At 36.0% G+C, this 27,268-nt stretch overlaps 1 protein-coding gene across 3 annotated transcripts in view; it reads left to right on the top strand.

Moving 5' to 3' along the window:
- Positions 1 to 27,268, top strand: part of sfmbt2 (Scm like with four mbt domains 2) — a 428,667-nt gene that overhangs the window by 352,838 nt on the left and 48,561 nt on the right. For all 3 annotated transcript variants that reach the window (XM_039761324.1, XM_039761326.1, XM_039761325.1), the window contains one exon: positions 11,720 to 11,859. In XM_039761324.1, coding sequence (XP_039617258.1) covers positions 11,720 to 11,859 — 140 coding nt within the window. The remainder of the gene's footprint in view (positions 1 to 11,719; positions 11,860 to 27,268) is intronic.

Raw genomic sequence — 27,268 nt, forward strand, 5'->3', positions numbered from 1 at the left:
CAAGATAAAATAATTCAGTGGAAAAGATTAATTAGAAACGTACAGTAATAAAACTGATATAGAAACTGATCATCTATGTATTCTTAGTCTAAAGCAACCAGCCTGAACAAAGTGAGCCAGCTATACACTCATGCATCACTGAACGTTTCATAAACACAGGTATAATTTGTTTGTGTACTTATTTTTGATCCCTGTATGATGCTGAATAAAAGTAATGCAATTTAAAGGTCAAGCTTCTCTTTGCTTTCTATCCTGTCTTGCCTGGCACTACTCTGTTGCTTAAAGGAAATCTAATCTGATTGGAAGCATCCTAGCACTGAGAATACTACTATTTCTAAGGAACTTTCTGTGCCTGGAAATAAATTGAACATTTGCATAAATGAGATTCAGATGTATTATAAAGCTTGTCATTTCTTGTTGTGACTTGCTTGTTTTGGAAATGTCACATTTGCAAATATTATTTTGAATAACAGCTACTTTGAACATGTCAGCTCTATGCGCAATATACACCTGCTTACAGAACACCAGTAAATACTCCATTACTGTACAATATAAGTAAAGAGCTTGTTTCAGGGTATTTCATTATCTTGGAACGGTTTATTGTTATTTTATGTTAAGAACCTCAAAATATTGTGGAAAAATTATAGGTTTGAAACGTAACATTGAGCATGGTTTAAGATGACCATTTGGGCCTTGGTGGTTCACTGTCAGGTTAATGCCACAAAATGGTATGTATGCATATCTGCAGATATGAAAATGTTACATTTGTTTGGACAAGGAGAAGAAAATGTTTTTTTCCAACAAGTTTGCTTTTTTACAAAAAGAAAATTATCACACATCTATACTAATAAAAGGCAAAGCCCTCACTGACTGACTCACTCACTCATCACTAATTCTCCAACTTCCCGTGTAGGTAGAAGGCTGAAATTTGGCAGGCTTACTCCTTACAGTTTACTTACAAAAGTTAAGCTGGTTTCATTTCGAAATTCTACACGTAACGGTCGATAACGGTCGACAACGTCCGCCATGTTGAACTTTCTTATTTATGGCCCCATCTTCACGAAATTTGGTAGGTGTCTTCCCTGCGCTAACCAAAACCGATGTACGTACTTATTTCGGTGGTATGACGCCACTGTCGGCCGCCATATTGAACTTTCCAACGTCACTAATTCTCCAACTTCCTGTGTAGGTAGAAGGCTGAAATTTGGCAGGCTTATTCCTTACAGCTTACTTACAAAAGTTAAGCAGGTTTCATTTCAAAATTCTACACGTAATGGTCATAACGGTCCAGAACGTTCGCCATGTTGAACTTTCTTATTTACGCCCCCATCTTCACGAAATTTGGTAGGTGTCTTCCCTGCACTAACCGAAACCGATGTACATACTTATTTCGATGGTATGACACCACTGTCAGCCGCCATATTGAACTTTCCAACATCGCTAATTCTCCAACTTCCTGTGTAGATAGAAGGCTGAAATTTGGCAGGCTCATTCCTTACAGCTTACTTACAAAAGTTAAGCAGGTTTCATTTCTAAATTCTACACATAACGGTCATAACGGTTGACAACGTTCGCCATGTTGAACTTTCTTATTTATGGCCCCATCTTCACGAAATTTTGGTAGGTGGCTTCCCTGCCAAATGTCACTTCAACACAAGTCCTGCAAATACTGTCATAATTGAAGCAAACCATTAAACTCAAACTGATTATGACAGCAGCAATCCAAGCTGTGAGATTTGAAACAAGATTACTGTTCACATGGCCAACTGTACATTGCATGCTCAAGAGTAAGCTCAGCTCACAGCTTGGTCATATTATAACCGGAGGGCCGAACTCCCAATGTGGTATACAAAGAGATCCTTAAATAATTATTGGCATATTTTCCCTCAGTTTAAAAAGGTTTCATTTTCTTCTTAATAAAAATTTTAAGGCAGTACTTCGCCGCTGTAAAGCGCGGGTATTTTGCTAGTTTGCAATATATGTGACACAATGGTGAGGAATAGAAAGTTGCTGCTTCGCAATGCTTGAATTCTTATTTAATTCCTGCAATTTTTTTTTTCTGTGAGGTTTGCATGGTGTTTCCTATAGGGAATCCTATTTCATTCCACAGTCCAAAGACATGCAGTAAAGTTCATTGGCATCTTTAGATTGAATTGGTGTGAGTGAGTCTCTGCGGGTTGTGCACTTGTTCCCAGCACTCCACAATCCTGTATTGGAAAAGCAGGTTCGGAAGACAGATGGACTGTATTTTGCAGTTCTATGTTAGACTACTATAGAGATCATTCTGTTGAAATTTATATGGGCTGAGAAAGACCCTTCAGGTAATTTTTTTAAATGAAATAGTAAAGAGCTGTTATTCCACGCCTATCTTTTGAGCTCCATCTCAATTGCACAACTAAAAAAAAATCCACCTTGCCTAAATCCACCACTGCAGGCCAATCACCCCCAAATAATGTGGCTACCCTTTTATTTATTCTGGATTTAAGTTATATTACATACAATAAAATTTAGAAACAAGAGTAACATATCTGCCAGATAAACAAAGGACATGGACATGGAAGCAGATAAGATAGTGGAATCATCTCTCTGACATAATCCCTCACCATAATCAATTATTCATTCACTGATTTATTTTACAAGCTTCCTTATTCTGGTATAGGCTAACAGGGAGAGCTAGAGCGTATCCTGGCAACATTGTGTATGACTGAGCAACCAACCATGGGTGGGGTGCAAGTCGTACAATTTAGTGTTTACTAACTGTGCTACCCATCTTAAGACAGGTTGAAGTCTAAGTAATCAACATAGACCTCAGCATTAATGTTTGCAGTGCACTCTGCATATGTCTCAGTTACAGTATATGCCATTTGGTATGGGATTCATAAACACAGTGTTAATGTTTGTGATGTGCCATCTTTTGGAATTGCAGCAACATGGCAAATGGATGACCTATAGACACTTATTCTTTTATTAAGTTGGATTTTTATTGTGTAATGGAATAGTGATCACCAGGACAGCTAACACAGGTTAGTGCATGCTGCCACTGTTCCTTTAAATCATTTTATAAACCTTTTGAATATAATTTTTGATATATTGAACAGCTTATAATTACAGTAATACTATAGTAGGATCTTCTAGAATAGTAAGATTAATACAGTAGAATTAATCTTTCTATAATTGCATTTTGGTTTCAAATCAGAACTGACATGCTGTTTTGTAGAGTTTTTTGAGAGATGAGGACCTATACTGGTCATGTGGTACACCCCTGCAGCTCTTAAAGTCCCTGCATTATAACATGGCCTGTCAAGTAGTCAACGATAAAAGCCATCATAAGGGAGGAGGTTGAAAAGAAAATATCTCTTTATGGCAATGAGATGGAGCCTTATGTGTCATACCTAAATTGGTCTTTGTCATTTATACTGTATCTGTTTAGAGAATCTCATAAGATCTCTGGATTCAAAATTAATATGAATACAATTTTATAATATACAGTGAATTCTTTTATATGCCAAACCAAGCTTTGGCTTGATTATAGTAGAACAGTTCTAATACCTAGTTATTATTACAAGAAAACAATATATTTGATCTGTTTTCGCTGTTCTGTTATTTCACCAAGTAATAATTTCCTTTTCTTTTCGCTAATGCAATCTTTGCTATCATTTTTTGAGACTTTTGAATTTTAGTACTCTCATTATCTCTAACCTGCTCTGCATGTGTATCATGCCAGCATTTTTGAATTCTTTACGACAGTCTACTTTGTCTTCTACTCTTTGTCTTTTATTTCCGGCCCCGGGCATGGTTAAATCTCTTGGCACAAAGTCTTGTCTCGCGGGACGTGAAAGTATCTCTCTGAAAAAGTCATGTCTTGTCCCAGACTAAAAAGTCTCATCCCAGGATTTTTTTTTTATTATAACAGAGAGACAAAAATAACTCTTTAATTCTGGCAATAGGATGGATAACATTATACTAGATATTAAAATATTGCCTTCCCGCCATCTTACTTAAACCTGAAGAATTAATACAATCAACATAAGCATCCTCCAAAAGATCCTTTATCTTTTTTAGAACATCCCAATATAAATTAACAGATCATTCTTTAAAAAATTGGACTCGTTCTTAACCTCATTTACCTAGAATTTAAAATGGCCAAACATTAACAATTTTAATCTATAGGGAAACAAAACGAAGTGTGGTATGGTGCTATCTAAATTTCAGCCCTAACATTTTGCGCAGATATTCATACAATACAACATTGGAACTTGACAGATTTTCACAAATCCACAGCTGCTTGGTTAGCTTTGGAAAGGAAATTAAATTCGTCTCTGTATGTTTTGTTCTGTGCTCCAGTGAACAGTAAAAAAACATCAATTTATCAACAATACAATGGTTCATCACTTATTAAACATTTTAAATAATGTACAGCACATTTAAGGCAGAGAAGTGCTTATTTGTTGGTCCGTACACGATAATCACATATTTCGACATTTTTGAACCAGTGTAGTATTCAGCCTATATAAGACACTAGAGACTACGACATTTAGATATTTTGATATTGACTATGTATTTGCACCCTCTGTACTTTTAAGCTCCAGTTTTAATCTTCCAGCACTTTTTCTTCTACATGTAATTTCATTAAACCCAACTACTGAACTTCCTTGTCTTCACCTACAGTATGTCTATTGCTGAAGTGATTCTGGCTAGTCTGGATCAAGATTCAAACACCATCTCAGAAGTATATTAGAGGAAGTTTACTCCTTGATGAATTTAAGGAAAAGAATCTTTCAATTATTATTTCATAAAAATAATGGAATTCAGATATTAATAAAACACACTCTAGTTCAGTGAGTGCCAATGCCCCCATAATTCAGTGAATCCAAGATTCAGTCATGGGGACCCACTGTGGCTGCACATTTTTTGCTCTAACCGGATTTACAATCAGTGATAATAATTGATCTTGTTTAATTAGCTTTTTTTTTTTTCACTTCTCTTAATCCACATCAGAAAAGTAGAGCAGTATGGTTTTTACATTTATAAAATATTAAGAAATATTTCTAGTTTTGCCATAGCATTTATTGCTTTACTCTCTTTTGTTGTTTTCCTGTTATTTTGCCCTGTTTTCTGTGTAGTTTATTCTCTTCATTGTATCCTAATAATGACAATTAACAACAAGCAGAGCAAAGATGTGAGCTGGTAACATTGAATGATGAAAGGTTGTAACTGCTTCAGCATCACACCGACTAGTTAGTAAATAATGAATTGAAAAAAAAGAACACCTGGAAAAGCAGAATTAAAATCAGGATGAAAATATTGTTTAAAAGTAAAAAAAAGGCTACTGCTTGGTACATTTTAATAAAACAATTACCAAACCTAGTTGTGTAATTTCTACATTGACCCCAAAACACTGGGAAATAACAGGTCACTTTATTAAGCTAGTATTCCAATTAAAAGCAGAAGCTAGTTGAAACAAAAACCTGCAACCAGAGTTGGACAGAGTTTGGGAAACCCTGCCAAAATTTAACTAAGAATTGTTTATCACTCGTAGTATATCTTGTCTAAAATGTACCCAGGGCAAGATCCAAACTGTGAGCAATGTTAAGCCCTGTATGGCTATGGTCATGTTTTGGGAATGTCTAAGATAGTCAAGGTTTTAAGTCCTAGGACTTTAACAGCAATATTTAAAGTAATACTGGACATAATAACACTGTGTAATGAAAAATCTTTTATGACATCCTATACTTCAATATTTGCACTGATCCTACTAACTCAGCTGCAACTATCCTAAGCCACTCTTCGTAAGTCGATGAGAAAGTGATGTTTCATATTATCTCAAATTGGAAAGAAACAAATACTTTTTACAAAGATCTGTTCATACTGTAATTATAAAGTAAGTACATCTGTCTTGTACTGCAATTTTCTATTTTATTTGCTCCTTTATTCTGTATGAAGAACCGGTTCAGATGAGCTTTCTGGTCATATAGCTTTCTGACATTCGTGGGGATGGAATTCTGAGTTCTGTTTTATGGATTGTCATCAGAACAAATTTTTGTATTTGTCTAGATAAGAGATTGACAATATTATGTTAATTCAACATAAACTTATGTTATATGGGTATGCTCAAAAGGATAAGTGCTCTTCAAAATATTCACATTGATGGAAAGGTTCTCAATACTGTAGTTTTAAGAGTGATTGAGCACCATGTCCGCAGAGAAGGTCATCTGGAAGCATGTCATGTGGAATTTTCAGCCATGGACAATGCCCATAATATTTCATCATAGGTACTATCAGTGTGGAAATGATACTCAGTCTTAAACTACTAATGTCTTTTTCCTCAATGTCAGTATTTTGAAGAGCACTTTTCCATCAAAGAATTTTTAATATATGTTTAATTTGTTGGGGCGGCATGGTGGCGCAGTGGTAGCGCTGCTGCCTCGCAGTTAGGAGACCCGGGTTCGCTTCCCGGGTCCTCCCTGCGTTAAGTTTGCATGTTCTCCCCGTGTTTGCGTGGGTTTCCTCCGGCCGCTCCGTTAGGTTAGGTGGACTGGCGATTCTAAATTGGCCCGGATGTGTTTGTGTGTGTCCTGTGGTGAGTTGGCACCCTGCCCAGGATTGGTTCCTGCCTTGTTGGCTGGGATTGGCTCCAGCAGACCCCCGTGACCCTGTATCTGGATTCAGCGGGTTAGAAAATGGATGGATGGGTTAATTTGTTTCAAAATAACATTGTGAATTAAATGAACTCTTCAGCTGCAAAACTAAATCTTTTAGCCATATAGAATACATGTAGCCAAAAGATCACTGGTATAATGTCCTCTACAATCTAAGAGAAGTAATAGACAGCAAAGGATCAATTAATAGAAAAAGGTGCAGCTGTTTAGTGTTTGTCTTATTTGACAAGTGACAAAACCATCATGAAAAGTGACATTTGTAATAAATAGCACTGGCCATTTGAAAGGCAGGTTGTCTGGTGTAGTGGTTAAGATTTTGGACTTCAAACCCTGAAGTGATGGGTTTAAATACTGCTACTGTCACTGTGTGTCCATGAGAAAGTCACTTCACCTACTTTTACTCCAATTGGAAAAACAAAAAAAAATGTAACTAGTTGTATCTAAGTTGCTTTTGATAAAGGAATCAACCAAATAATAATAAATAAAATGTGCGGTTCAGAAAAGTCCCATTGTTAAAATAAGAATAATTTTTCAAAACAAGGCCATTTTGAAATAAAACCTGCAATAGTGAAATATAGGTTAATTACATTATTGATCTAAAATAACATGACATTGTAATTCATAATAATTTGATTATTTTTATTAATCGTGAAGTTTTTTTTTGTTTTTTTTTTTTTTTTTTACAATTTATTGAATCACTTTTATATATCTCTGTGCTTTTTCATGTGATTATTTATTTTAGAATGGCTGTTTTACTTTGGCACAAATTATATTCCATATTTTGTAATTAAACATGCCACAAATGAAACAGAAACATTTAAGTCTCTGATCCCCCATGTATTTGCTTAAAATTTGAACTGAAAAAGACAAAGGTGTGATACTGCGCTGCTATGAACCAGAAAGGCACAATCAGTATTCCCTGTATAAATCATTGTTTCTATCTCCATTTCTGGCTTTTACACTGAGAATCTATTCCTTCTATCTCATGGGTTTCCTGACTGCCATCTCCTGGGCTAAGAAACTATTTATAGATGGTCTGCTGGATAGACTCAGTGTTTTTTTCTTAGTGACTGAAATCGTTACCAAGGGGGAAACGAGAGTTTTTAACATCTCGGTTTGAGGTCTTGCTAGCTATGTGTTTTCTGTGTTTGGTTTCCCCATGAGGGTGGTGCTATAATCACACTTTTTTTCTTTTAACAGATTTTGTAAGCTTAGTATAATAAACAGTATTTTTCAAAGTTAACAACATCACATATTCCCTGGAAATCATATACTGTCAAAATGTCCTGAAAATGAACGTTCATTTAGTGGTAATTACAACGCATTGATGTGGTTAATGCTTCTGTAATCAGGTGGGAACAAAATTTGTGTTGGCCACTGGTGTGTTGTCATGCATATTGAAAATAGCCTGCTAAAAGCGTAACACCTTTGTCAAATGCGTAGAGAACAAGTAAAGTGAAAATTGTATTTAAATGCATTTCAGCATTGCGTATGTTAGTTGTACACAGGGTGGTAGTGAGAAACACATTTACGTCTCTCCTCATAGTACAAAATTAAATAGGTTTAGGCCATTCATGCTGTTTAATAGTTATTTTTCTCATATTTAATATTTTTTAAAGTCAGCTTCATTGTTTTGAGCATTTGGAATGCATGTTGGCTTGGAGGTTAAACATTTGATCTTCTGCTTTTTTAATTAACAGTAGCAATACACTGTAAAACATTTAGTAACAATTTTCCTGAAGTCATGTTTGATGCAGTACTCATGTTCGGAGTTATTTTTTCTGCTCTCTTACATTAAAAAACATGCTCTCTCTGCATTTTAATGCATTCATCTTTTGTCATGATATGTTGACCTTGCTCAACATGAGCAGATAATGGAAGACTGAATTAATTATCTATCATATATTGAAGAATAATGTTTTCCTTAAACACTAACACACTCTTATCTCCAGTTATCAAATCAAAGAAACAGAACTCTCCCCTCAACTCCCAATATACAACTCTTATTTTTGGGTTATTATTATTATTATTATTATTATTATGATATTTTTACTAATCACTAATTCGGTATTATTTTTAGCTTTACAAACTGCAGCCCTTATAGTTTTAAAGAGTCATTTAATTCTTAGTGACAAAGACAACACCCTAAGGAAAGTACTTACAAATTTAAGAATACTAGCAAGTAAAAACATCTTTACACCGGAGAATGTGTTGACTGGCCTCTAGCAGCAGAAAATGTAGTATTAGCTCAGCTGTGCATGTTTCCTGTGCTGACAACAAATGCTACAGTTTTTCTTATGTGTTGGGAAAATTCCACAGGGAAGTGTGAAATGTGACAATGTAGAATATGCAAATTAAAATTAATTAAGTATCATTCTAGCCTTTTGTTGTGCCACAGATTTCACAAGTTTAACCTGATTTTTTAAGCTTTGAAAATGTATATAATTTATGCATACATTTTTTCCTGACTTCAAATTAGTACTCTATTATTAATTTGTGCTTAATGTCAAAAGCTACAAAGCGTTTTTGAAGATTTATTAAAACTCTAGTTATGTTGCAAAAATACAATTGCAGACCTGCTGTTTGACATAACTTGATTTCTGTAAAACAGACAGTCCAAACTGATGTTGTAGTTTTGTTGTGTTAAACCCAGTCAACTGTAAATTTAGAAGGCTTCATAAAATGTATTTGTGACAAAAACAGTGGAAGTTAAAATCCTTTCATCTAACCATTCATTTACTGAATTGTCTCAATCTAAGAAATGTTGAATTTAGTATGTGATGCCAATTATATATTGAACAAACCCACAGGTCCTGCATCCTAGTTACAATTCCCCATCCATTTCTTGTTTAGGTGGAATTGTCACTTTCTCTTAACAGCAGTCAATGTGGGACGTAATAAAGTAAGGGCAAGTTTCTTACCTTCAGAAAAGGAAAGGAATGAGCAAATACAGGATATGTTATAGAGGTGGAGGTAATGAGAAGTGAAGCAAAATGACACCTTTTATGGGCTAACCAAACAGATTACAATATGCAAGCTTTTGAGGCAGCTCATGCCCATCTTCAGGCAAATTTTATTAATGTGGTTTATGTGGGTAGAATAAGAAAGGGAGAAATCAAAAATGACACCTAGATTCTTTGTCGAAGAAGAAGGTCTGATGACATCATCACCAAGAATGACAGAAAAGGAGCTTGTTTTCTTAAACTGAGCTTTAGTCCCAGTTAGCATGAGTTTGATTTTGTTGCCGTTTAATTTTTAAGAGTTATGTTCTGTCCATTCTTTAATTTCAGTTAGGTAAGTTGTAAGCTAAGAAAACTCAAATGATCTTTCACTTTTAACATTGAAATCAAGCTGAGTATCATTTGACTAAAAATGATAACCCAGTCCAAAATACGAATAATATGCCCAAGGGGAACTTTGCGGAACTCCTTGTGTGAGCAACACTGAGCTGAACCTGCTGTTGTCAAGACTAACAGACTCTTGCCGAACAGTCAGATAGGACTTAAGCTACAGGAGGGCAGTGCTAGTGATAGCCAGAATGTTCTTCATTCCGAACAGCAGAATATCATGCTTGATAGCATCAAATGCTGCACTGAGGTCTAACAGATTTAACATGCAGGTTTTCTCAGTATCTGCTGCTATAAGCAAATCACTACTTAATGACAGAAATGGCTTTATCCGCTTAGTTGCAAGTTAAGTAACTGGTCAGTTTGGAGGCAACAACATGTTCATGACATTTAGAAAAAGAAAAATAAGTAAAAATTGTTCACAGTGTCAGCATCAGCACAACACAATTACAGGAGTAATTTTTACAGTAGGTGGCACAGAGCCGGTGTCAAGGAATTGTTGCATAATCAGCATAATGTCAGCATAATGCCATAAAGGCAGTATTTGAAAAGTGTGGTAGGGATGGGGTCCACTACACAAGGAGAGGGCCACATCTTACAGACCAGGGGCCTCAAGTATAAACGGCATGTACTCTCATTTCCACTCTCACATCATGATGTGTAAAAACTAAACTTGGCATAAAGCCACACACATTCTCACACCAGCTCAATCAATGTGATGGATGAAAGTTTTCTGCTTGGTTTTGACACTGTCTTTTAACTGAACATAAAGTGATATTTATATTTATTTGCATATTAAAATATGCATAATTATGGGACCACGGTGGGCTGGCGCCCTGACCGGGGTTTGTTTCCTGCCTTGCACCCTGTATTGGCTGGGATTGGCTCCAGCAGACCCCTGTGACCCTGTAGTTAGGATATAGTGGGTTGGATAATGGATGGATGGATAATTATGGGAGTCGGGGGGGGATAGCAGGCACGTGCACATGTGTTACTTTTTACGCTGACCGGGATTTATGCAGCTGAATTGCATGGAAGTGGGCTTACGCACGGTTTTGTGCATCTGAATTTTTTTGTGCATACGCACATTTCCACATTTTCCCGTACACTAGGTCATTAAGAAATGTAGATGAAACTGCTGAAAATGTGGAAAAGAAGCTGGATGGAGACAGAAGACAGGGAAAGATACAAAAGAGGAATTATTTTGGTTTGTAATTTGAGTATGTAGAAAGTGAAGGAATTTTTCACAGTCTTCAGTGCAAGAAGTGAATGGAAGAAGGGGCCAGATGCAGATTGAAATAAACACAAATAACAAAACCCTTGGGTTGTCATGGCCACCATCTACTATTCTGCCATTGTGTGCATTCTTAGGTACATTTAGTGCATCTCTGTTTAAACAACCAGATAAGTTACTAAATGTGATTAAAACCTGTGGAGATGTTGTATAGAGATCTTTTTCTAACAAAGTATGATTATACCCTCATTCATTCTTCTCATGCTAGGCACTGTTTCTTTACAAGCTTGGTTTTAACCAACTCACCTAGAAAGCCTTGATAACAGACAAGGAACTCATTCATTTTCTTGCTTTTATTTATGACACAGTGATTCTTCTTACTTCTTTAATTGTTTTAACCATAGGCACCTTGTGAGAAAAAAGTTAATGAGACCTGTAATTACACACACATTTTAATTTGTTAATTTTTTTTTCTTCAGGTACTACTAATGGAAAGTACTGCTGTTCAGAAATCTTTGTCAACCATCGCTGTTTCTCAGGCCCATATTTAAATAAAGGACGAATAGCAGAATTGCCACAATCAGTTGGACCGGGCAAGTGTACTCTAGTACTAAAAGAGGTGAGGTTTACTAATCATATTTTTTATTACCGCTAATATAGTAAGTCTTGATTTACAGTGTTTTGTTTTTATTATGCTTACCTGGTAAACACTGATTATTGTGCTGTTTTCTATTAGTAGTTTTGTAAGTAAATATACTTTATATCCTTCCTAGTATAATTTGCTTGATAGTCTGACAAATAATTTGAAATAAAGATATATACACAAAGCTGTTAATATATTTAAAAGAGTCTGATAAATGTGGAAAACAGAAGTGACCCAAACAATTAATTGCATTTGAGCATATCTATAGTAACTTTAGACTTTTAATCCTTTAACCGCCATGTACAATTTCTTGTATTAGGAATATGTCATTTTTTGCAAACCCCAATTTACTCTCCAGAGAGTTTTGGGGTCAGTGCGCAGGACCAGCTATTTGTACAGCACCCCTGGAGAAATTGCAGGTCAAGGGCCCAATGGAGTAGCATTCCTTCAGTCACTACTGGGATTTAAAACAGCAGCCAGAGCCACCACTAGGTTATCCATGGCAGTACTTAACACAACAAAAGAAAGCACTGAAGCTACCTTGAAAACTGATTCATATATTTTGCAGTTCTGACTTTCACACAGTGTTGGCCTGGCTCATGGATTGCACCAGATGCAGTCCTGACTCCTATGACCTTGAATTGGGATAACAAAGTGGAGGAAATGGAGACATGGGTGCATTTTGTAGGTTTATATCAATGCTCTTCTTTTCATGATGTTCATAACTTTGAGGAAAGAAAATATCCTGCCAGGGGATGAAAAATAATATCCCAATACTAAAGCAAGTTAGAAAGGACCTGTGGACAAAATGCAGAACGTAAAACAGACAAAGGTCAAAACCAAGATTTAATTACCTAATTTAAAAATGCTAACCAAAGCTCAAAGTGAAAACGTCTAGCCAAAAATTCCTTTTTAACTTTAAATACATAACGAAGAGAAAACGTTTTTGTTGTATTATCCACTTTATAGCTATGTTTTCTCTACAGCAGAATATCTTACTAGGATCTGAAAATGGCAGTGCTCATGGGAAACAAAATGCAATTGTGTAATAAGAAAATGACAATGTTGAAATTGAAACTGCAAGTAAAAATGACTAAATATGTCAATCCAGCATAGAATATCAGGAAAGTGACATGTAAATATTAACAAAGAAAAAATAAAATTCCCATGAAATCATAACAGAAGTACAGGTAAAATACACCTTGCCTTTGTGATAAACCCTGAAAATTTAGCGTATACTCTAGTAAAGAGGAAGAGGTCATTCCGGCCACTTAGCTCAAAATGTTTACTCATACTAAATGCAAATATCTTATTTAGCTTTTGGATGAAAGACAGCAAAGTATTTACCTCTTTAGTATCCTGAACCACCCATCAAATTTGTCCTGTTTTCCTGAGTTTAATGCATTTTGCTTTGTTCTAAAGTACTCTCCTAACATTATTCATTTATAACTCTGCCAGGCATTTAAAAAGAAAATATTTTCAGTGGGTGATCAACTGCATTTGTGAAATACTAGATAACATCATTTTGCTAACCCAGTTATTTACAGCCAAAACAGTCTACATGACTCAACTGGGAACAACAAAAAGACAAAAGGGAGAAGACCAGAAAAGCATAAAACGTTTAGGCCACTGACGTTAAGTTGATATCAAAGTGAGACTGGTTCCACTGGAGTATATTTGAAACTGCTATATATTTTGTTTCTCACAAACATGGTTGACCCCTAAGACTCCCCAGTATGTGATGCAACTAAGTGGCTTTCTTAACAACCACATGCAGTGAGCTGAATTATTAGAACATACCATTTGAATTATGTTGAACAACATGTCGTGTATGGCTGCTTTAAAAATTGCGCACCTGATCTAGAATATTTGATAAATATCATTTGCCGCACATGTTACCTTCCAAGAGAGTTCCCCAGTGTTTTTCCAATTGCTATGTACAGTAGATCTTACTTTAAGTGAATTACACAACAGTATTCCAAAATATTATAATTTGCATCTCATGTATTTATTTATTATTGGGTACAATTAGCACAAAATATTACTGGTATGCAGCACTGTTCTCTTCAGGAAGTATATAACACACAATGTCATAGAAAAGAATACAGTGATGTTAAAGACCTGGCAATCCTGCAGAGTCACTTTTCTTCTTCCTCTACTAATCATCGGTATCACTTACTGTACTGTGTACACAACAATACATTTTGAACTGGAAAAACACTGTGTAGGTGATCAGTTTACTGTACAGTTGAAAAGTCAGTTCTGTAGAATTTTCCTGACCATCATTCATTTTCTGCCCAGATTTCGTTTTTCCTCTCACAGTTCAAAGATATGCTACAATTTCATCCCATAGTCCAGTGTCAGTTTGGTGTTAACACATGTTTAAGCTCATTTAAATCTGAACCTAATAACTATGTGGAATTTGTACCCTCTTCCTATGTTTGTATTGGGTTTTCCCTCCATATGTTAACCATATTGATTGACAAAAGATATTCTTGTGTAGGTTTGCATGACTGTGCTTTGCTTTAGGCTCCCTTAGTTCAGGGTTGTGCCTGGACTTTCTTCCAACTGTTCCTGGGATCCCTCTGTCTCGTCATGGTCCTGAATTGTATAATAAGATGTGTATAGCCTCCAGTGGGCTGTCTTTCTATACTGTTGGCATTGTTTTGTGCTCTTTGTTACTGAGATGTGTTTAAAGAGTTTGTAGTGTCCAAAACCTATCCAAGTGGGTTTATAAGTGTAAGGACAGATAAAAAAATGCTTGAGGTTGAACATACTTTCATTATCTCTCAGTGAAAAACCTTACTAAAATAATTCACATTCATAAGTGCTGTTGTGGCTTTAAATAAAGGAAGAATGATAGACTTAATTTGATTTATGTAGTTTATGAAGTAAATGTAATGACACAAACTACACAGTGCATACAGTTTTATTTCCATTACAGTGGTAGAACAAATATAGAACATTTATGACAGCATTTGATGTGAGAGCTTTTTTGTACTATACAATACTGTGCATTTTTTCATTAGTCTTAATGATGTAGTTCATCCATTCCCAGCATTGTCAACACAGCACTCTAAGCTGTTTTATGGACTGTATTATGCATCAACATTTTCTCATACTTATCTCTGAAAACCACAGGTGTGCAATAAAAATTGCAAATTGTTTTTCAGAATTTGTTGCTTTGAAAATCTACTGCTGTTTAAGAGTCACTGCTAGTTTAGAAATCTTAAATTAAAATGTTATAGAGTAATTATGTAATTTGATTTCATTTATTATTGTTCCTTTTATTTAATTTCACTCCTCACAATTTATAACTGTGAGAACATGGCATTTGTTCTCCACATAATCAATATATGTCTACATATATTGGCATGCAGATGCAGGCAGAAGCAGCACTACTTCACAGGTTTATAACCTTACTTGAATTCCTATAGTAAGGAAAAAAAAAACTAAGAAAAAAATGATACACAGGTTTGATGTCTCTCTTGTTTATTTAAAACTGAAAAGCAATCAAATATAAAATGTTCTGTTAGAATGCTGTGATAAACAATCAGCCTTACTATAGGTCAGTTCTGCTTAATATAAATCTGAGTAGCTCTGGTCTCCTTACCATCCCAATGAAATTATCAGCACAGAGGTTGTAGGAGTACTTCCTGCTGTGTTATCAAGAGTAATTCCTGAAAGCTTATAGAACACAATGTTGATGTTTACAAAATACTTATTACACCATACCAAGACTATAAGACTCTAAGGCTCCACTGAAACAATTGCAAGTACAGGTAGACCCCAAGTTACGGACATCCGAACTACGACTTACGAACAGGGCCATAGCTGCGACGCATACGCCTCAGTAACTGCCGCTCCATCATCTTCGGCCTGGGGACGCTGCAAGCGATGGCTGGAGGGGGGCGATTTCGCTGCTCACGCAGTGTATTGTCCATCGGGCGGCTCCCGGCGGCAAGCGGTTTCACTGCCCACCCACCACACTGCCCCTTTCGTTCTCAGTGGGCGGCTGGTAATGCTGCAAGCGGCAACCCGGTTGTAGCTGAATGGAGGCCATTGAGGGTGAACGGAGCAGCGGGGGGTAGCATTGTAGTGTGCCTCGGATGGCTGCCTGTTGAATAGGGGCAGTGGTGGATGATTCACTACACGCCTTTGGCCGCACCGTGTTTGTTCTCGGTGGGTAGACGCTGCGGGCAGCATACTGTAGTGGAGGTGACTGTGAGGTGGGTTGGTGATGAACCTCCCCTCACCGCCCCCATTCATTCTCAAAAGCAAGCCTGCTTGTACTGTTACGCACATAGCAGGAAGTTGTCTCGTCAGTACATCAGACGTGCTGACGATGGGTGACTTCCTGCTGTGACAGAGTGTACAGTGCTGTGCAGAAGAGCTCATCTTAACCTTTTATCTTCACCCTTCACCCTGTCTCTGAAACACAAATCTGATGCAAGTGATGGTGATATAGTAAAGAAGAGAAAAACCATCACCATTGAAAATAAAGTAGAAATAATAAAAAGGTCAGAGAGAGGTGAAACTCCATCATTCATTGGCAGAGCACTTGGTTACAGTCGGTCAACAATAGCATTTATTAAAATAATGTACCTGTTCTGACTTAAATACAAATTCAACTTAAGTACAAACCTAGAAGTCCCTATCTCGTATGTAACCTGGGGACTTCCTGTATATTAACAAAAGGAGAAGCATTTTCTTCCTACCAAAATGTCAAATCTCTAAGAGCAAGGTGTCACAAAAAATTGCAGAAAGGCCCGTAGTGATCTACAGGCCACTGTTATTGTGATCTGGTGTCTTAAGCATAACAAAATGAGTGTGAGGCCTCCTGAAAGAACTATAAAGGCAGGGCCACCTGCCCTTGGAGGTTAATCTAAACTCCAGCCAGTCCCACAATAGCAAGCTGTAGGCTTCCGGCCTTGTAGGCCCCACATATAGGGACCTGACAAAATAACAAGAAATGTCCAAAACAAAGCAAAAACCCTTACAAGAAGGAGGAGGCCTATAAGCCTTTGGCCTGTAATAAATAGGATTTATTAACAAAACACAAAAAAAAGAAAGATGCAAGGAAATGCTCAAAAGAGCAAAAATAAGCAAAATGAATTGTCATAAAGGCAATTTTATAGGAAACATGTAAATATGCTGTCCAGGAAACAGAATCCTAAAGAGAGAAGTCAGCAAAACCAAGAGAATCCAAAGAAAAATAGAAATATTTACAAAGAACATTGAACAAATGCAATGATCCATTGACTGTGTCTTTCACTTTGGACTCCAGTTAAAGGCAGTGGTGATGTCAGGGTGGCCCCACCTCTTGGAGCTCTAGCCACAAAATTCATGGAATGGAGGTACATTTAAAAAGATAGTACATAATTACAAAAATAGTAGAACATACATAAATATATGAAAAATAATAATTAAAAAATTCCAACAGCACATAAAATACACATACATTCAGACTATTATATAACATCGATTAGTTCGGATTCAGCGGGTTGGAAAATGGATGGATGGATAGTGTATTCCAGACTCCACTATCTGAAATAAAATTCATTGCAGTGTAGTAATGTGGAAAACTACTATCCACATTGAGAGCAAGAGTTTCTATTTCAAGTTTCTCAAAAAGTCCAATATTATCACAGTAGCTAAATCCACTTGAAATACTTGGTCCTTTTTGAGTCTAATTTAATTTTTTATTTTCAAATGGGTCATTGGCAGGAATACTAAATATGATTTTAAAGAACTAAGATATAAATGTACTTTTTACTGTTAAATTCATGACTATACTAGCGTTATTCGCAATCAATTTGCTGCATCCAGGTTCACCCTTGTTCGTCGAATTATTTATTGATAAATTGGCAGGTTTAGGAGAACTTTATTCTCCAGCAAACCATAATGCTTTGCGATGCCAGTTTAACATCTCCCAGAGCTGTAACAGCCAACATTAGATGGGACCGCCCTCCTAGTATACAATGCTGATCATTTGCATTACAGACTCTGTGGGACTTAGTTAGTGGTAAAACAGATAAAGCGAATAATGCCAGATCTAAAAATTTTATTTTATGAAACATATACAGCATAAATAATTAGTTATCCCTGCTTGTAACAAAATGTGCAGGTCAATCTTCGAGATCCACATCAGTATAAGAGAAGGAGGCGCATGCCCTATGCATGCATAATTAGCCACGTGGAGATAAAAAACAAAACTTCAAAGAGCCTGAATAAATACAGGAGACTCTGAAATAATAATAGTGAAAGATTTATTACTATTGACAAGATGTTTCTGTCTTTTTGATAGAAGAAAAAGTACAACAAATCAGCACAGCCAGTTTGGAGAGCCTTCATCGCAACTGCAAAAAATGGAATGAGCCATCAGCTTCAATCCTAACACGCTGCTTTAAATTTTCTGCCTTTATAAGACCTATTTATTTTTTGTGAGTTCTGACTATGATTTTGACATTTCCTCTTTGTTTTGACGAAATATATGATTGCGGGTTTTTGACTGCATCATTTCTTGTTTGGTCTCATGGTGGTGGAGTGGCTGCTGCACAGTTTGGATCACCTTTTTGGCCACAATAATCAGTCCAGTATACTGTAGCTGGCAGACGTTTCCCTAGCCCTCAGAGATACTTTAAAAATGATTGCACCATTATAATCCAGTCAAATTTAGTTCAGTTAGTCCTTCCCCTTTGACTTAAATGTTTTTGTCAAGTTCTGCAATATTCACAAACACTTCCGTGATTTCTCCGAACTCGAGGCGAGTCTAACACTGTGGAGTTTGCACATTACTACGACTGAGGCCTTTCATGTTCCAGTTTTCAAAATTTATGAAGTAATGAATATTATATGGGCTTGGTATTTTAAAGTTCATTTTTTATAACAGAAATTAAATCTTTTTAGTTTTTTTTCCTGCTCATCCATCCATTTCATTCCCAACCCGCTGAATCCGAACACAGGGTCACGGGGGTCTGCTGGAGCCAATCCCAGCCAACACAGGGCACAAGGCAGGAACCTGAAAATTGACATTTTGCCATACCTGTGAGGATGTTTTTGAAAGATTCCGCTACCAGACCCTGTAAGCAACAGTGTTAGAGCAGTCAGTGTCTTAGAACAGTTGTATAAGCATAGAATAAGGTTGACTGTCTCTCTATTTCTGTTGCTTAAATTTAGAATCTCAAATGGGTAATGGAGTTCAGGGATCAACAACACACATTTATCTTCACTCTGTGCTAAATATGATGTACTTCGGTTAAAAATTGTGTTTGACACATTTGTTTTGACGTAAAATTATTTAAAATTTATCTGTGAAAAGATGGCAATTGTGAATGCCAATTTCAGATAATCTTTAATTTTCAAAAAAGAATAAGCAGTATTGTAGTCTGTCTATATATATGTATGTATATAAACTGCAAAACTTCTGAAGTCCATATTTAGCCATAATGTTGTCTGTTGTCCATGAGAAGGCTACAATGTCTATAAACAAAGGCAACAAGAAACACAAAGAATGAAGGGCGTAAGGTCCAGCATATCCACTGATCAGACATTTCTAAATACATAATGTATTAGAAACAGACTTACCCTTGTTCCCATTTTACTAAATGGACAATTCCTGTTCTAGTGTAAAAAGGATTCTGATTATGAAAAGAACCAACTTGTCACTTTGTTTTGTTTTGTGTGTGAAGTAAAAAATGTCATTGCTATGTTTCCCATAAACTTTCTACCTTTTTATGCCACTCTCGTTGTAGATTATGAGATTGATTGACATGAGAATAAAAATGGTATTCTTTCATAGCACAAGTTTATCAACTTTTCCAAAATATTATGCAATGTTAAAATCCCTATTGGTACTTTTTATGCATGTTAATATTCATGGTCAGTTAGATTAAGTGGTTCTGAAATGCAAAGATTCATAAATAATCAGTCATATTTGGTGAATACTTAACATATGTAAAAGATATAAAATGTTTCAATAAGTATTATTCAGTTCCATGTAAGAAATGGGATGGTTTCAGTGTTATAAAGAGTAAAATATGTAGTTCAAGTTTAACGTAGTACATCAAAGTGGCCAGTCATCCAACTTACAGCTTCTGGGTTCAATTGTTATCTCTGGTGTGTACTTACACATTCTGTCCTTGTCCGTTTGATTCTTCTATGTTTCTTCTGGTTTTCTCAAAAATGTTAAATGTTATGTTGCATCAAATTAAAATTTGCTTGGTATAAAAACTAGAAAATAAATTATAAGGGTATTGTTTAAATAATAAAGGCAGAGAATTTAATTCTGAACCATATAGAGTTTAAACTTTAATTAAATGTGGCGTGAAGTTTTCATTGCATATGCTTATAATTCCATGTTGTCCTCTCCTTGTTTGCTGATATCTGTGGCAGAGCTCTACTAGGTAGTTGAGTCATAAAATATGCATAGTATTGAGAACAAACAGCAGTGTGCCACTGTGAGAGGAATATGTTTAATATGTGGTTGCTGTGGTGATTTGCTACATAAACTCAAGGAAAATACCTTTATTCAAAATCTGTAAACAATTTAAAAATTCTGTTAATGTGTGTATTTATGTATAGCAGCTGCCAAGGGCATACTGTGTTTTTCTTTCTTGTGAAGTTTTTTTGTACCATGAAAGAATAAGACATACACAAATACTTGCATAGAATATATAAAATTATATAGAACCAATAATATTTTAAAGCATCTTAAATTTTGAAAATGGTCATTTTTAAAGAGGTCTACCAGAAATTATACTGCCAAGAAAGATAACTGTCTTAAATGTCATTTTTGTGATGATTCTATTTTTCCGATCATGTATTACAAAATGTGTTAAACTCCCATACAAAAGACATTCCTCCTCTTTATCAAGATTAGCTTAAAATCATTGTTTATATATTAGCTTAAAATATTTTAGTTACAGTTTCAGACTAAAAGCAAATGCCTTCATTTATGCAAAATTGACGTTTATTGTAACCATGAAGTGATTTTTAACACTTTACATATTTGGTGGTTCTTGAAGTTAAGACTGATGTTGTCAGGATTATGCTGACCAGAGATGGAATCACATAGCACATCTGCTAGATGCCAGCTGTCTTGTAGGTGAAACTAGCTCAAAGGACTGAAGCCTGGCACACTGCCCTGTAAAATAAAACTAATCTCGTGCACCAAAGTAATTGTGCAGCATGGCAAGAAGGTAAAAACAAGTCCAAAATCCAAGAAGCAGGTTAAAGCTATTATAAGGAATGGTGGGAGTACAGTATCCAAATTCAAAAATAAAAAAATAAAAAAAAAACTAAATTGAAAAACACTTGGTATGTGGGTGTGTGTACCCTGCAGTGGGCAGGCGCCCTGCCCGAGGTTTGTTTCCTGTCTTGCGTCTTGTTGGTTGGGATTGGTTCCAGCAGACCCCTGTGACCCTGTAGTTAGGATATAGCGGGTTGGATAATGGATGGATGGATAAAAAATAGTCAAAACTATAGCATTTGTAAACATGTTCTGTTATATATTGCACAAAGATACAAAAAAACAAAGCAGTAACATTTTTAAACAAATTACTAACTTCAAGTTCTGTCCAATATTGCACAAAGAAAAAAATAAAACAATTATAAAATACTACTGAGGAAACTTCAAGTTGTGTGGCAAAAACACAAGTCTATCCACAGCATCTGGCTTTAGAGCAGCATAATTACATGCTGCAATATTTCCTCTGGTGCTGAAAGCCCTCTTTTCTGCTTCTGCTTGAGGCTCAGGTACTTTTTTGCAAGTTTTCCTAATTTGGGGAAAATGTACTTCTTGTGTTTTCCACCACTTAGAGGGAGTTACATTACTGTGGACCTCAGGTATCATCAAGTAGCTCTTGATCTCTTTTTCACTGGTTGTGTGCTGAGACCTATCTTCTCTGAATTCCTGTTTTTTTGTTTTTTTAATACCCGCTAAAAGACTTTTTTTTCAACTGTTTCAAATAATGAAAGAAAAAAATGTGCTTTGGAATCATGGACCCCCCAACCAAGACGACTTGCAAAATAAAACACATCCAACAGGCCAACGTTTATTACGGAAATATAAATAATCTGTTCTAATGAATTATGTCATTTGTTCAAACCGATCAATAAGTTATAACAGTTATCGAGCTGTTTTTAACGGCAAACGATTTCCAACATAGTTTGCAGATTACTGTCTTTTATGCAACATCAGTCTTTTCAAAGTCAAGCCACCTACCTGCGAGTGAGGATGATCCACATTTTGCAATTAAATCCAGTGATGTAGATTGTGAGGCTGTTACTCTCCTAGCTCTGTTTGAGTAGCACTTACTCAGTTTTAGTCAGCTACCCTAGCTTAACTTGTGGTGCGCTGACCATACACACATTTACACAGAAGTCTATCCTGTTAGGTTACATGAGAAAGTAAATGTGTTAAATGTCAAGGCGTGTTTTTAATTGTTTTTTGCAAAGTGAGTGACATACACAATAATTTCAGCTTGCACATCATTAAAACAATTAAGGTATTATCGTAGACAATACATATTGTAAACTCCTACCCATCATATAACATATAAAAGTTGTGTGGAATAATTTATCTCGATTTTAAAATGACCATGCATCAATCAAGAAACTCTACAGTAAAGTCTAAAGCAGAAATTGACTTGGCACTACCTAACTTTCAGTTGTATTACTGCACTACAAATATCCATACAATAAATTATTGAGATTCATGAAACTACATGATTCTGTAAATTTTCTGCTTCGTTTCCAATGATAACAAATCATGTTCTTCATCTTTATAGCTTGCTCTGTCCTCTGGTGGTTCACAATTTATTAAAGATGTGGAACCAATGTAATGAAGAGAAGCAGAATGACATGTTATTGGCTAGCTTAGTAGATGACAATATGCAGGCTTTCAAGGCAGCTCAGACACCTTCTTCAGACCAACAAGTGTTATCACTCTACTACTGGAACCAATATACAAAACATTTTAACACTAGAATCCCTGAAGCCTATGAAAATATTTGTAATTCTGGGCCACCTTAAATTCCCTCGCACCTCGTCATTAGCGTCTTTGTTTTTCAAATATGTCAATCAGTACGGGCAGCAGGCAGCTTGCTCATTCATCCCCTACCAAGGTAGCTTCAGACACAAAAATTCTCAGAGCTGAAGTCTGTTTATCTGGGAGTTAGGTGTCTGGAGTTGTATACGGTAAATAATATATCATTATTTGGAATACATACATTTCATGTGTGTCCCGTGTCTACAACAATCTGTGTAAGTGTAGGATGACAGGAGGCAAGAAATGTTGAACACATAACCAAAACAGAAACTTTTTTTCATGTTGTAGTAATAATTGACAAAATGTTGATGTGAAGTGTATAATTGAAGTGTGTAATGTGCGAAGACTGCAGTCCAAATATCAAATAAACACTTTCACAAAAGGTATAACAAAGTGCACTTCTATTAAAGAATATAACCGAAGAAAAATAAATTGTTCAATTTACATGTTACTGTCAATGTGTAAAAACTGAAGCCGAACTATTAATCGATACAAAATAAACATGTCAGCTTGGCGCGTGCAGAGGTAAGGAATGCTGTTTCATAATCAAGAGGTTGCTGGTTTGATCCTGAGTCCTCCTCGCATTTATGTTTTTGAGTAGTGAGCTGCTATTACTGCTACTACATTTTGATTTGAGTCTGTAACAGCTGGTGTAAATTTATGGTACTTCTAAAGGTTAGCACTGAAGGGATAAAAGCAGACACACAAACGCAGCTCAATCATTTGTTCTTGCTGTCTTATTGAACAAGCAGACACCACAGTGTCTATGGTGGATGTTACTTTTCCTCACACACAGACATTCACATCAACATGTCATTTCAACAATTTTATTTTTTTCAAGAATAAAACAATAAAAAAAATCTAATTAAGTTTTATTTACGAATCAAACTATAAAACAAAAAAATCATTCAAATTCAGTTTTATTCAAGAATCTAAGAATAAAACTGAATAAAAAAAATCGTTCAAATGATATGTTGATATGAATTTCTGTGTGCAAGGAAAATTAAAATTTAAATGTACAATAAATTTACACAGGATGTTACAGACTCACATCAGATGCATGTTTTTATCTATACTAATAAAAGGCAAAGCCCTCACTCACTCACTCACTCACTCACTGACTCATCACTAATTCTCCAACTTCCCGTGTGGGTGGAAGGCTGAAATTTGGCAGGTTCATTCCTTACAGCTTCCTTACAAAAGTTGGGCAGGTTTTATATCGAAATTCTACGCGTAATGGTCATAACTGGAAGCAGTTTTTCTCCATTTACTGTAATGGAGATGAGCTTTAACGCCGTGGGGCGGAGTTTCGTGTGACATCATCACGCCTCCCGTAATCACGCAGTACATAGAAAACCAGGAAGACCTCAAAAAAGCGCTGAAGAAAACATGCATTATATAATTGAGAAGGCAGCGAAACAATAAGAAGCGAGCGAGTGACATATACAACCATATTCATGAGTTCTGCTACTTCGGAAACAAAGCACGATGTAAACCTACACTTTAAATTAAGTTCATAGACAGGCTGCCGCTGGCGTTTGTAATTTAGTGCCTGCCCATATAAGGCCGTCCGTCAGCGGCAATCCAATAGCAAACTCCCACTAAATATTCACGGGTGAACGACTGTGCTTATGGAGAGGAAGATGAGATGGTCAGGGTGGTGTTTGACACAAACTCAGCGAAACTGCGAGAGAAAGTTTTAAGTGCCAGGACTAAGGTAACATTAAATACAGCCATGGACATAGCACGAGATGGCACCAGCACAGCTGGGAACCTTCGATGCATGTACACCGAGTGGCTCACGTGAACTGGCGCAGTGCACAGATAAAAGCAACAGTTCCAAAGCTGAACAAAACCGAATTACACAATTGAAAAGGCAGCAAAAATATGAAGCGTCTGTACATACAAGCATATTCATAAATCCAACTACTGCGGAAACAAAGCACACGTTGGAAAAAGTCAATGTCCGCTAAAGGAAGACAGTGTAAAAAACCCGTGCATGCAGTGTGTCAGGTCTCAGATAAAGAAGAAGACGAGCTGTTTATTGATGCAGTAAGAAACGAATCGATGAATGAAACCTGTCATCTTTACAGCGATTGACAAACACGGAATGTAACTTGAACACAACACATCCTACAAATACGAACCTGATTGAAAGAAATAATGATAATCAAATCCTTGATGACAGCAACACTCAGTAACACTCACAAAACAAATACTGTATATTGACAGTCATGTTACGTTATTTTTAAAATGTTCCCTTTTCTTTTCTAGCTTTTTAACACACTACTTCTCGCTGCGATACGGGTATATATATATGTATATATATATATCCGATCTACATACTCGAATAATGGATACTTTATTCGCCATCAATGATTGTTTTGGTAAAGCCATACTCAGTGTATTCATTAGATGAACGGTAAAAAAGTAAGAGCGAGGGGAATATGACTTATTGAGGCATGCAGGCTGTAGTGTGCGTCAACTCTATCTGAATTGCGCAATCACATTTGAAAAAATATATCTTTTCAAGTTCTATTTAGTCCATATGTGTCAAACTCAAGGGCGCGGGCCACATCCGGCGTGTAATTATATCCGCCCGAGATCATTTTATATACTGTATTATTGTTATTAATGGCCGGGTATATGAAGCGCTGGTAACACAATAAACTACAGATCCCATAATGCAGCGCTTCAGCTGCCTTGCCAACACTTACGCGTTAATCAAGTCTAGCTTATGATGCTGCAAGTTATTGCGAAGCTAGCTCACACGATGCTGAAGAGAAAAGTTGATTCTGAAAATAGAGCCTTTAAAACCGATGGGAGGCTGAGTATATGTTTACTGAACCCGTGTGTCTCATTTGTGGAGCTAATGTGGCTGTAATTACAGAATTTAATCTAAGACGGCACTATGAGACAAAACATCAGGGTAACCTGAATGCAATGCAGAAGATACAGAAAGCAGAAGAATTAAATAAGAATCTGACACTTCAGCGGACGTTTTACCCGTGCACAATCACAAAGTGATTTCAAGTGAAGCTGCTTTTATGGGAGACACAAATGCACCAGTGCAATTTGCCCCACTTTCCCTGTTGCCAAGTAATGTTAAACCAAGTCGTCACTACGGTGTTCCCAAATACACACTTTGCTGATAAACTGAGCGCACTGAGTTTGCACGGCGCTTTGGTGACTTTGAAGAACAAAAAAAGTCCGTCTACATGCGGCTCGAACCTTGTGCATGTTTGGTAGCACATATCTGTGTGAGAAGCTCTTCTCAGTGATAAAGACTAACAAAACAGCACACAGGAGTCGCCTCACTGATGAGCACCTGCAATCCATCCTGAGAATCTCCACAACACAGAACCTCACACCAAACAGAAACGAACTTGTTGCCAAAAAGATGCCAGGCGTCCAGCTCTAAAATGACATATGAGCAAAGACAACTGAATGATTTGATTTGTTATTGCTGAAAGGAACACATTTTATTTATATTTCTAGGTTTTGTTATGCAGCATGTTCATATTTGAATTTGTATAATTTTGACAGGATATATTTTTATGGAGAGCAAAATCTTTTGGGATATTTAAAATCTAAGTTTATTTTTTATATAAAATTACATAAGAGTAAAGAAATTTGAATGTTTGTTCTTTTAACGTTTACTTTATTTCTAACTTGTATAATTTAGACAGGATATATTTTTATGGAGAGCAAAATATTATAAGTTGTTTAAGGTTTGAGTTGATTTATTCACAAATAATATTCCTGTCTGTTTTTACCATTCCTACCAAAGATATTTCTGTCGACTAAATAAAAATTCCTTCTATTTAAAATTTAAATAGAACTTGAACAAATACTATAGTTCATAATATCCACGCAGACTTTGCGTAAGAGGGAGTTATCCGTTTTAACAAGCAGCGTATTGCACTGATACTGAAATAGCTGTGTGTGTATATATGTAGATATGTACGTATATGTATATATGTTTATATATGTGTGTGTGTGTATGTATATATATATATATGTATTTGTGTGTATATATGTAGATATATATATGTATGTATATATGTGTGTGTGTAAATATATATATATATATATATATATATGACAGCAACACTCATCACTCACAACAGTGACAAAACAATTACATTGACAATCATGTTACGTTATTTTCAAAATGTTTCCTTTTCTTTTTCATTGCTTCTTTAACACACTACTTCTCCGCTGCGAAGCGCGGGTATTTTGCTAGTTATATGATAATTGCAGCAGCTCACTATGCAAAGCGCTAGACATGGAGACGACGCAGGATTCAACTGTATTACCTTGCCATTACTAAAC

This window comes from Polypterus senegalus, chromosome 8 (assembly GCF_016835505.1).
Source record: "Polypterus senegalus isolate Bchr_013 chromosome 8, ASM1683550v1, whole genome shotgun sequence".
Taxonomy (NCBI): domain Eukaryota; kingdom Metazoa; phylum Chordata; class Cladistia; order Polypteriformes; family Polypteridae; genus Polypterus; species Polypterus senegalus.